Source organism: Vombatus ursinus, unplaced genomic scaffold (genome assembly GCF_900497805.2).
Source record: "Vombatus ursinus unplaced genomic scaffold, bare-nosed wombat genome assembly UNPS02014867.1, whole genome shotgun sequence".
NCBI lineage: Eukaryota > Metazoa > Chordata > Mammalia > Diprotodontia > Vombatidae > Vombatus > Vombatus ursinus.
In genome coordinates this window covers 245,388-257,527 of record NW_020954645.1, presented here as the reverse complement: position 1 = coordinate 257,527, position 12,140 = coordinate 245,388, and the positions used below count along the sequence as shown (strand labels likewise).

The 12,140-nt window shown below is 46.0% G+C and overlaps 1 protein-coding gene across 1 annotated transcript in view; it reads left to right on the top strand.

The window, feature by feature from the left end:
- The window catches only part of GUK1 (guanylate kinase 1), a 32,300-nt gene that overhangs the window by 12,278 nt on the left and 7,882 nt on the right, over window positions 1-12,140 (top strand). Inside the window, exons 2-4 of the mRNA XM_027842131.1 lie at window positions 135-248; window positions 2,488-2,529; window positions 3,528-3,624. Coding sequence (XP_027697932.1) covers window positions 135-248; window positions 2,488-2,529; window positions 3,528-3,624 — 253 coding nt within the window. The remainder of the gene's footprint in view (window positions 1-134; window positions 249-2,487; window positions 2,530-3,527; window positions 3,625-12,140) is intronic.

Below are 12,140 nucleotides of genomic sequence, written 5' to 3'. Positions count from 1 at the left end.
CTCCTCTCTTCTTTTTCTGTCCATCTTCTTTCTTTTTCCCTTTCTTCTTCACCTTCTCTCCACTCCTCACCCTTTCTCTCTTCCTCATCCTATCTTCCCTCTTCTCCTGTCTCTCCCCTTCTATCTCCCTCTAGGGATGACGGGACCAAGGCCAGTTGTTCTCAGTGGACCATCAGGTGCTGGGAAAAGCACCTTGTTGAAAAAACTTCTTCAAGAATATGGCAACATTTTTGGCTTCAGCATCTCCCGTGAGTATTTATGGTTGATTGGGAGTGAGGGGTGAACTATGGAGTAGATGCAGGGGCTGCCCAACAGAAGGAAGGCCACTGGTCATCTTTCTCCACTGACTTTGCCACAGAGGTGAGACCAGCTGCCCCCTGGGTTATGTGAGGCTCTGGGTGCAAACGAGAGGGGGAATATGGGAATAATTTCTCCCATTCCTACCTGCCCCAGCCCATAGTATAAAGAAGCTTTGAGAACAAAGCCAAAGGGGAAAGCTTTCCCTGTGAAGAGAGGGAGAGGTTACTGTAGTAACTCCTTCCTCTCCAAAGGAGGCTTCCTCCTCCGGAGCCCTGTTGGCTTGGAGAGCTGCCCCTGGGGTCTGGAAACATCAGCCAGAAGGCCACGACATCCACACTTCCTGTCTCCGCTTCCTCATCCCCCCCCCACCCCCGACTCCAGCTTTACAGCTCATGTGGGTCTGTGTTGCATGTTTCAAGGATCCCTGTTTTCGTGTCGGCACGGCCTCCGGTACTGCACGGCACCCCACAGGAGGTGGTCTTCATGGGTTGCTGGAGCTTGAAAGTCTTGATGGCCTGGCATCCACGCCCTCTGCTGCCCACTCTGCCTGAACAGGGACAGGGCCTGTCCTTGAGGCGAGAGAAGGCACCTGCTCTGCCCACAAGTCCTCCTTGGACAGAAGAAGGATCAGAGGCCCAGCAAGGGGACCGAACTTGTCCAGCCTCACTGAGGGGGCTTCCAGAACCAGGCCTCAAACCCTGGCCAGCAGGTGGCAGGGTCCAGCTCAGCTCTCTTTCCACCTACCTCTTTAGTGCTTCAAGGAGGCAGCAAAGTGGTGCAGTGGCTCGAGCACTGGGTCTGCAGTTGATTTGAACCTGAGTTCAAATCCTGCTTCAGACACTTGCTAGCTCTATGACCCTGGCTGGGCAAGCCACTTAACCTTTGTTGGCTTTGAATTCCCCATCTCTAAAATGGGGAAAATAATAGCACCCACCTCCCAGGGTCGTTGTGAGGATCAAATGAGGTCATATTTGTAAAGCATTTTGCAAACCTTAAAGCACTATATAATGCTAGCTGCTGCTGTTATTTTTACTATTCGTGATTTTTCCTGTGAGTCCTGCTTGCGGCTGTTGTGCGCACCTTAATAGATGGAAACATCATGAGATGCTGTGGCCACAAACTTTGTACCATAGTGGTGAGCCTCTCCTCCTCCCTTGGCTATAGGGTGGTCCTCAGTGACGGATAGGACTGTTACTGGGGCCATACTTAGGGTTTTTCCACCTTGGGCAGCATCTGCCCAAGATTGCCCCGAGTCAGCTGACTAGGCCTTAGGGAACCCAGGGTCACCTCCACACCATGAGGAGCCATCAGGGAACACTAGTAGAAGCTTTACTTATGATTTTCTAAACCTGGTTCATTGGTGCACAGTGCACATACCTGTCAGCTGAACACAAGAGTCATTTAACCGGAGCACCTCACCTCTGCTTACATTGGATAAACAAGTTCAAGGGAGAGGTCGTGGAAAGGTTTAGGAGTGGTGGCCACAGAGGTACTCCAAGACAGTAAGGGACTCTTAGCCATTTTTGATGCTCAGATCCCTTTGAAAGCCGCAAGTAAGTGGGCCTCTTTATTGTCATGGCTTCTTGTCCCTGCTTTTCCTAGGATCCATCCAGAGCTAGATGGAGCAAAGAAACCAGCCTGGCTAAGCTTTGCCAAAGCATCTTAGTGCTGGCTTCCCCCCAGCATACCTAACCCTCGCGTAGAGTCCCATGGAATATTGAAGTTGAGATGGCCGACGTGGGGACCCTTAGCACATCAAAAGTTAAAGCTGGGAGGGGAACTTTAGAATATAATGCAGAGAACAGCACTAAGACTTTTGAGATCTTGTCTACAGTATTAAAGAGTATTAAAGACATAGAGATAGAAAACTTGGAGGGGCCTTAGAAATGACCTCATCTAACTCCTTTGTTTTCTAGTTGGGAAAATTGATCACCCAGTGTTGAGTTAATCTTGGCCACATAGCTAGTTAGTATGGGCTACAATTAGAACCCAGGTCTCCTGATTCCTTCAGTACTCATTCTAATGTACTATGGCATATACCATGGTCCTTCTCTCTGATGACATAATGAGGGCAGAATGCTGTCTCAGAGCTGGTGGCCCCTTGGTGATTTGTTATGCTATGGATGAGACCTATAGGAGATTAGGTCTTGAGTCTCCAGAGTGAGTCACTAGCATGCTTTGTTACAGATACCACAAGGAGCCCGAGGCCTGGAGAAGAAAATGGCAAAGGTCAGTGTGCCTCATTATCTGCTGATTATAGAAAAAGACCCCTTTACCCACAATGCATTGTTTTCCCAGCCCTGCCAGTGAGTGGAACCCACAATGGAGGACCTGTAACCTAGAGCTTAGGAGACCTGTAGTCTTGGGATGGGGTCTCAGGCTTCCTTTCTTCCTGGTCTTTGTCTCCATCTTCCCATCTGCTCTCTGCCCAGTGCATATCTTACCCTTTCAGTTCAGTTCAGTCATTATCTTCAGCATGTATCGTGCATTGAGTCTTTAGTTTCAGAAAGAACACAGATAAAGTTTTACATTCAGTCCTTCTATTGAATAATATACTAACTAGACTAACCTGCGTATGGTAGATGTTGGTCTAATTACAGCATCTTCATAGATGGAGGATAGAAGAACACTCATAGAAGCTGGTTTCATCCCTATTCTCATCTGACCTAGAGAAATGAAGTCGCACATGTAATTCTCCTCTATCCAGACAGAGGCTCAACTCTCCATGGCCCATAGATATGAGGGGAGGTGATCTGCCCAGTGGCAAGAGCTGGGTCTTGAACCCAAGTCCTCCTGACTCAATCCAGCATTCTCTGCCCTACCTTCTCAACAAGCACAGCATATGCTAGGGACAAGAAAAAGACTAGTTTAGCAGGGGAAGAGAGTTCATGTAGGGGATTAATGGAGAATCAGGATAACAAGTAACAGGCTTGTACCTGGAACCTGGGGCCTCTGGCTCCTAATCCAGCACTCTCTCTGCCACTGACAGTCCATCTCATCTCCCCAAAAGCCTCCCAGATCAGGGCACTTTAGGAGTGATCCATAAATACTAGTTGATTGTGAAAAGGAAGATATCAGAGGAGGAAATGTAGAAGAGTTCTAGAGCCCAGACTGGCTTTGGGCCCTGCTCCTAGCCTGCTGGGGTGTAAAAGGTGATTGGGATGGATGCAGAGGTGTGAGTTGGCTGCCGTCAGTGGACCTTTCCATTTTGCCTGTGTTTGTTCCAGATTATCACTTTGTGACCAGGGAAGAGATGCAAAGAGACATTGACGCCGGACAATTCATCGAGCACGCTGAATTCTCAGGAAACATGTATGGAACGAGGTACATGCCAGCTTATTTGCCTGCGCAGACCTTGCTGTGGCGATGGGGCTAGGTGGTCTGGGAAGGTCAGTCTGACTCCAGACTGATGCATTCTAGTGGAGAATTGGGCTGAGTGTTTCTCCATTGTAGGCGCACTCTACCCATCCTCACCGACATGGCAGGCCAGTACTGTGGCCTTGAGGGATGGTGTTACGAGGAAGTCTGGCCTGCTGTCGTTTATGTACAAAGATGTGATTCCACTCACCTGCCCTGTCTGTGGAATCTGGAGTGTTTTGTTGGAAGAGAATCGGCCAAAGTTATTGTCAGGCATGTATCTCCAGGGCTGTCAGACGGAAGAAAGATTAGATTTATTTTGCTTGCTGTTGTTCATACGTGACATTTGTCTCCCATCTCCTTCCATGCCTTTGTTCTGGTTCTCACCTGTGTCTGGAATGGATTCCCTTTAATTCTGCACCTTTCTGAAATCCTCGTTTCCTTCAGTGCTCAAAGGCATCAAAGATGCCTTTGGTTAAATGAAGTTTCCTCTGATTTCTGTCTCCCCTCCCCCCAGCTGCTAGGGTGTCCTTGAAATTAACCTCAGATTTATTTCTACGTGTCCATGTTATGCCCTCTGATAGAAGGGAAGCTCCTTGAGGGCAGGGACCACTTTTTTCCCAGTCATTGTATCCACAAGTTCCTGGGGCATACTGTAGTTGGTGTTAATTAAGTGTTCATTGATCGATTCTCCTTGACCTCAAATGGTAGAATTAGGGAGAGTGTGAGGAAATTGCCGGAGATTTTGGCTTAGTATAAGGAAAAACTTCCGAACAACAGAGACACTCAAAAATGAAATGTTTCAGGAGTATGATGAGTTCCCTGTCACTCTATCTTCCCTGGGGTGGGGATATTAGAAAACTCTTCCATCCCATGGGTCACGGTGGCTGTTGGCTCTTGGGAGAATCTGCAAATTCCTGCCCTCTCGTCCCCACCCCACCCCCACCCCCTCTGATGGCCTGTCTGCTCTGCATGAAACCATGAACAGAGAGGGTGATAGGGAACAGACTGGTTATGATCCAGGTACCAAGAAATTCATGAGCAATGCCGTCTAACAAAGACCTATCCCTGGTGGGACGTGGGACTTAAGAGAAAGCATGTTCCTGTGGCTAGGCGTGGTGGCGCGGGGGGACCTGTAGTCCCTGCTGTTGGGAAGCCTGAGGCTGGTGGAGCACTGAGCTGCACAGCTATAGGGAGACCATAGCTCCCTTGTTTCTTTATAAATTTAAAAGACTTTTATTCCCTTCTAAATGTATATATTGTTCTCACTTTAACTCAGATCAGATGTGAGTAGGCTGCCCTCCAAAAATCCCTCCCTTATCCTCTCCCCTGTCCCATCCCCTTAGCCTTTTATTTCTTTATGAATTTAGAAGACTTTTATATCCTTCTAGATATGTATGTAGTGTTCCCTCTTAACCCATTCTCAAGGAGGGCAGGGTTCCAGAACTACCAGTCCTCTATTTCCTCTATGTTAGTTCCTCCTCTAGCAGCTCATTTGTATGAGATAACCACTCTTTTTACCTTTTCCTAGACGGTATTACTTTTTAGAATTACATCATACGCAGCTCTACCCCAATCTGTCTTTCATACTACCCAGTTACTAACTTCAATCTTAGACATTCAGTTTACATTTCCTTGTATAAAAAGTGAACAATCCGTCCTTATTGAGTCCCTTATAATTAATCTTTGATGTTTACCTTATATTTCTCTCACATCTTGTATGTCAAATTTTCTATTAAGTTCAGGTCTTTTTGCAATATAATCTTGAACGTCTGGCAATTCATTGAATGTCCATTTTTTTTTTCATTCAGGAATATGCTTAATTTTACTGGGTATCATAGTTCTTTTGCTCTTTAATATATAGTGTTCCAAGACCTGCAGTCTTTTAGTATAGCCACTGCTAGGTCTTGTATGATTCTGGTTGTGGCTCTGCCATATTCGAATTGTGTATTCTTGTTTCTCGTGATACTTTCTCCTTGAGCTAGGGGTTTCTGAATTTAGCTGTGATATTCCTGTAGATTTTCCTTGTAGGATCACTTTCAGGTGGTAATCAGTGTATTTTTTCTATTCCTGCTTTCCCATCTTGTTCTAATACTTCAGAACACTTTTCTGTAATTATTTCTTTTATTATTGTATAAAGATTCTTTTTTTTTTATCATAGCTTGCAGGTAGTCTGATTATTCTTATGTTTTATCTTCTTGATCTGTTCTCCAGATCAGTTGTTTTTCTTATGAGATGTTTCACATTCTCTTCTATTTGTTCATTCTTTAAATTTTGTTTTATTATTTCTTAGTCTCTCATAACTTCTATTTGCCCTTTACCCAATTCTAATTTTCAAGGAGTCATTTTCTTCCTTAAGATTCTGGATCTCCTTTTCTAGTCGGTTAATTTTCTTTTCATAATCTTGTTTTTCTTGGATGGTTCTTTTTTTTTTTTTTAATTTTTCCTCAATCCCTCTAATTTGATTTTTTTTTTTTTGGATGAGGCAATCGGGGTTAGGTGACTTGCCCAAGGTCACACAGCTAGTACGTGTCAAGTGTTTGGTCTGAGGCCGGATTTGAACTCAGGTCCTCCTGACTTCAGGGCTGGTGCTGTATCCACTGCGCCACCTAGCTGCCCTCTAATTTGATTTTTAAAGACTTTTTAAAGTTCTTCTATAAATTCTTTTTGGGCAAGTGCTCATTTGATGTTACTCTTTGGGGTAGGATAGGCTTTTTTTGCTTTAGTACCCTCCTCTGAAGATGAAGTCTTCTCTATTCCTATAGTAACTTTCTATGGTTGGGTCCTTTTTCCTTTGCCTGCTTATTTTTTAAAAAAATTTATAACAACTTGTTGTAATCACCTCTAGTGATACCTGGGGTATGGATGATGGTGCCTCTGGCCTCAGGTCTTCCTTCAGTTCTCTCCGGCCTGGAACCGAAACCAAAAACCCCGCCCTCCTTGAAGTGCCCGCAGTCAGTGGCGTCCATCCCACTGCTTCTGCACTCACCAGGCATGTGCTACTTCCTTCCCTCGCCCAGGACTGTGTCATGGCAGCACAGCTGGGCGCGGTGTCCATTCTCAGCAGAGGTTCCCTCAGTCTTCCCCCACTCAGAAGCCCAACTCCTGTGGCTGGGGCCAAAGCTGCCCTCCAGCCCCGCTAGCCCCAGAGCTTGCTGCCTGCTGTTTCAGCGAACTAGCCTAGAGATATTTACACTTCACTGGGACCAAACCTTGGTCTTGGGATCTTTCTTTTGCTGTTGTCCCAGAAGGACTACTGTTCTGCCCAACTCTTGTTTATTTTAACTCATTCTGTGTCACCCTGAGGGCTGTTTTGTTTTATTTGCGGCAGAAATCTGGAGAACTTAAAACTTTCTGACCTACTCTGCCATCTTCCCAGAATCCTCTCCATATTTAGTCTTGATGAAAGGGAAATCTTCCCAACAAGTAAAGCTGTCTAGAGGTGCAATGAGCTGCCTCAGGAGGGACCAGCTTCCCTGTCACTGGAATCGTCAGTGGAGAAGCTGGACGGCCCTGTGGGGGATGTATTGTAGGAGGGAGTCTTGTTGGGGAAAAGCTTGGACCAGACGGACGTCTCTGAGATCCTGCTTTCAAAGCTTTCCAAAGCACTTACCCTACAGCAGCCCTGGGAAGTCAGAAGCACAAGTTTTGTCATCCCCACTTTATAGGTAAGAAAATAAACTCAGAAAGAAATAGAGTGAAAAAACATTTATTAAGCACTTACTGTGTGCCACCCACTGTGCCAAGTCCTGGGAATATAAATAAGAGGGCAAGGCCATCCCTGCTCTTGGAGCTCATGTTCTTTTTTAATTTATTTTTTTTTTAATTAACAAAGATTTATTTTCTCTCCCTACCCCCTCCCTTCCACAAAAAAATTGCACACAAACCTTGAACAAATAAATATACACAGTCAAACCAAACAAATTCCCACAGTGGCCACGTCCACAAATGCACTTCTCACTGTGCTCCCTGGGTCCATTGTCTACCTCTCTGTCAGGTATTGAGAAGCCCTTCACCGTTTTTTTTTTTTAAGTCTTTCAGAATTGTTTGTCTTTATAGTGTTGTTATCAGACAGATTGTTTTCCTGGTTCTGCTCACAAGAGCTCACCTTCTATTAGGAGAGATAACACCTAGCAGAGCTGACTGCAGGGGCAGATGGAAAGGTTCAGGAGTCCTTAGGGTACTCTGTTGTAAAGTGGAATCTGGGTGGGTGGGATTCAGCCTGGGGCCATTGAGTAAAGAAGGAAGGGAGATGACTTGCCCATGGTCACACAGCGGGCAGGTGTGCAAGCCAGTAATCGAACCCAGGTCTCCTAAATACCAGGCCTATGCCTTCCCCTCTTCACTCTGCTGCCTCCAGTTAGGGGACTGCCCTGTAACTCTTTTTGGGGGGGGGGAGGCTTAAGCCAAATTAACCTTTATTACGCTGGGAACATGTACAGAGAGGAGGATCACAACGGATCAGTCTTTACAGTATATTTCTTCTGCACTGCCTGGTGGCTTTGAGGATCCTGCTGGGGACCTGGCACCCTCACCACGCTGGGTGCTGCAAAGATGCTGATGTTCTTGTGTGACTGTTTATGTGGTGGAGGGCCAAGGGGAAGAGGGAAGGAGGCAGGAGGGGTACTCTGGATGGACAAGTAGGTGATAGAGCCCATGGAAGCAGAGATAGAAGTGTCCCTTGATTTAAAATGCGGACTCTTCAGGCAGACATTGATAGAGATTTAGTATCTCAGTTCAGTTTCTCCTGGTAAATCCCAAGGTCTGGGACTGGTCCTAGAAATGCTTCCCTGGGGGGGCAGCTAGGTGGCGCAGTGGATAGAGCACTGGCCCTGGATTCAGAAGGACCTGAGTTCAAATCCGGCCTCAGACACAAAGCACTTACTAGCTGTGTGACCCTGGGCAAGTCACTTAACCCTCATTGCCCATCCAAAAACAAAAAAAAAAAAAAAAAGAAAGAAATGCTTCCTTGGGAAGCTCTTGAGAATTTCCCCTTACTGGGGCTGAACCATGGGGCTAAACATGCAGAGACAGGCTTTTGGCTAAAATCTTCCCAGGGTACCCCGACCAATCCTTGTACTCTGGGCAGGAAACTCACAGAAGCCATCTAACTTGGGTCGAGTGTGCCCAGTACGTCTTGCTAATCATCCTTTAAGGCTTTATCATCTATGCGTTTCAGTGTCTTGAGCCTAATTATCAGTGGCCCTGTGAAGCAAAACCTGGAATATCAGCCATTTGTCTAGACATTTATCTATTTACTTTTTAGTTTTCAACATTCACTTTCATAAGAATTTGAGTTCTAAATTTTTTTCTCCCTCCCTTCCTCCCCTCCCCCCTCCCAAGACAGCAAGCAATCTGATATAGGCCATATATGTACAATCATATTAAACATATTTCCACATTTTTTTATTTAGACATTTGATGGTGATATCAGTGCATTTTATAAACCAGCCAAAACCTATGTAGTTTCTCAGGGCTGTTATGTATTATGTGGGTGGCGCAGGTATTGCTTCCTTTGGTCGTGTAGAAAATGACCATTCCTTACCTTCTTTGAGTTCAACAAAATATTTTAAGCACCCACTGTATACAGTTCTGGGGCAGGTACCTGGTTTATTTTTTTAATTACATTTTATTTATTTCAGTCAGCAAAAACCAGCCTTCCGTCCTTTCCACTCACCCAAACCCCTCCCCCTCATCCCCAGTTGAGAATGAATGAAAATGAAAGAGAAACAAAAAACCCTTGTTGCAAACATGTAGAGTCAAGCGAAACAAACATCCACATTGGCCATTTTAAGGAACTCAGTTTAGATAAGACTCAATCCCCTCCCTCATGCAGCTTGTATCTAGTGAAGGCAAGATACATAAACAGGTAACTTACAGTACAGAATGATATCATAAGTATATTATTGGGCATAAACAAAAGTGCTGTGAAGTTTGAGAGGGAGAGGGCATTGACTTGACGGGCCAGGGAAGGCTCCTCAGTGGAGGTAGCCTTTGACTTTGGCTTTAAAGAATGGGTCGGAATATAGCAGCAATGATGGGAAGGAGGCCAAGGAGGAGGGGAAAGCTGTACCGGGAACAAGAAGACAGCATGAGCCCAGGCAGGGGGTAGGAGAATGCAGGGTATATCCAGGAGCTGTCCAGTCTGTCATAAGAGAAGCCTGAGAAGGAGGGGTGGTACCAGTGTCTGGGGTGCCGTCAGCACCAGGCCAGGAGACTGGGGGCCATTGAAGTTGTGGCAGCAGAGCACCACCATAACTGAGTCTCTGCCGAAGAAAGATGAGCCTGTTAGTGTCTGAAAGACGATTGGAGGGAAGAGAGAGCAGAAGCAGAAAGACCCAAGTCCTGGAGAACATTTTAATGAGAGAGGTAGGTATGCAAGGATACTTCCAGCTGGTGACAGTAACAGACTCTTCTGGAAGCCATGAGGTCTGGGTTCTAGTCTCCATTCTCCTTCTCTGTAAAATGGAGGAGTGCACTCGATGACCTCTAAGGTCCTTCTGAGCCATGACATTCTGTATTCTAAAAAAGTTGAACCTAAGGCTAGAGATGGGCTGACCAGGAAAGTTTTTGTGTCACTTGACTTCATGCACATGAGGTAGATAGCACAAGTTTTCTGCTGAGGCTCAGAGACGAGAAGTGACTTACCCATGGTCATACAGCTTGTTGAATTGAATCAGGTTCTTCTTTGTTATTAGCCCTATGAATAAAATTAGAAATTTATCTTCTGGACTTAAACTTACTTCCACTTGAGTGTTAAGCTGAAAGTGCCGGCAGGAAGGGCCTTGGTTAATGAGTAGTCGTGGCTGTGCCTCAGCCCTGGGAATAATTGTCATAAGCAGCTCGTCTAGCAGGTCTGATCATGCTCGAGGGGCCGCTGTCATCCTGGAGTTGTTCCCAAGTCTTGTCCTAGGGGAAAATACAGGAAAACTTTGCTGTCTCCTGGGCAGTGCCTCCCCCACTGCCACTTACTTGTCATCTTTACCTAATGGATGAGCAGGGTGACTGTGAGCTGGATGATTAACTCACAGAACAGCCCCTGAGGAATGCCATCTAACAAGGGCCCTAATGAGGCGTAGGACTTGAGAAAGCATTCTGTGGGATACCTGCCTCTTGTGGCTGGAATCAGTTTAGAGCAAATATGAAGCACCACCTTTAAAGAGGATTTAGAGCTGGAGAGAGCTGAGGGATTGTTGAGCGCAGCCTTACTATTCTGTAAATGAGGAAACCGAGCCTTGGAGAGGTTGCAACTTGCCATGATGTTCAGGTAGTAAGTGGCACAAATGGGGTTTTGAAACCAGGAATTCCCATAATCAAATAGGATCCTGGGGTTGGTTGGAAGGTACTTCAGAGGCCCCTCGTTCTACTTGTCCCTGAGCAGGAACCCCCTACAACACCTCCAGGGCGGGCCTTTGTACTCAGACCTCTAATGTGGGATTCATCACTTCCTGAAGCATTCCTTATGGACAATATGAGGCAGTTTTCCCCCTTATAACAGCTTTAAATGTTCCTCTCTGCGGTTTCCTGATCCTTGGGATGATGGAGCCTTGTGACTCCTGGACAGTGGCCTGAGTGCCACCGTTTTACTTCTAAAGCAGAATGGCCCCAAACTGCTGTCCCTTGTGGGTGTATTCTCTTGTAATTCTCTCAAATCCCAGCAGTTGGTGGGAAGAGACAACGAATGAATGAAAGAAAAAGCATTTGTTAAGCACTTTACTATGGGCCATACAGCACTGAACAGGTCCTGGCAACCAAAAGGTGAAATGATGCTGCTTTCCAGAAAGAAGACATTGTATAATCACTTCATATAAAACACTTATATGATAAAGTGGTGGCCGGGGGAGGGCGTTTGGGTCTGGAGAGCCACAGGAGTACTGAGCTCATTGATGAAGCAGCCATTCGAAAGCCCTTTCTGAAAGGAAAGGATTTGGATTTGACTACTGTGCCCAGAGGCAGAGGTAGAACGTGGCAGTGGGGGTTGTGGGCAGACGGCAAGAGGGCCTGGATGGAAGTTGTGGAGAAACAGTGAGGCTTGATAGAAGGAAGCCTTCGTAGCAATCAGAGCTGTCCCACAATGTGAAGGGCTTCTTCAGGTGGGAGCTCATCTTCTGTGGAGGGGTTTGAGGAGAGGCTGCCAACCACAATGTCCCTGACAAGTATAGGGGAGTCCTCTCAAGGAAAGCGTTCAGCTACAAGGTCTCTGAGATCCTTTCTAATTAGGAACACTTTCATGCTGGACAAAGCAGGTCTTGGCAGAGAGCTTTTCCACACTCAGAAAATCAGGACTGAGTCATGTGGGCTATGGGAACATAGACGGGAAAATTCTGGGTATGTCAAGAAACTTGGTTATGTAACTAAACAGCAGCAAAATCTAGGGAAATATGCCAGTGGGGGGACAAGTTCAGAAGGGGACATGTAAACAAACATATCCTTTTTTTGCCTATCCCATTAGATTACTATATGCTGTAAAAAAAAACAAAATG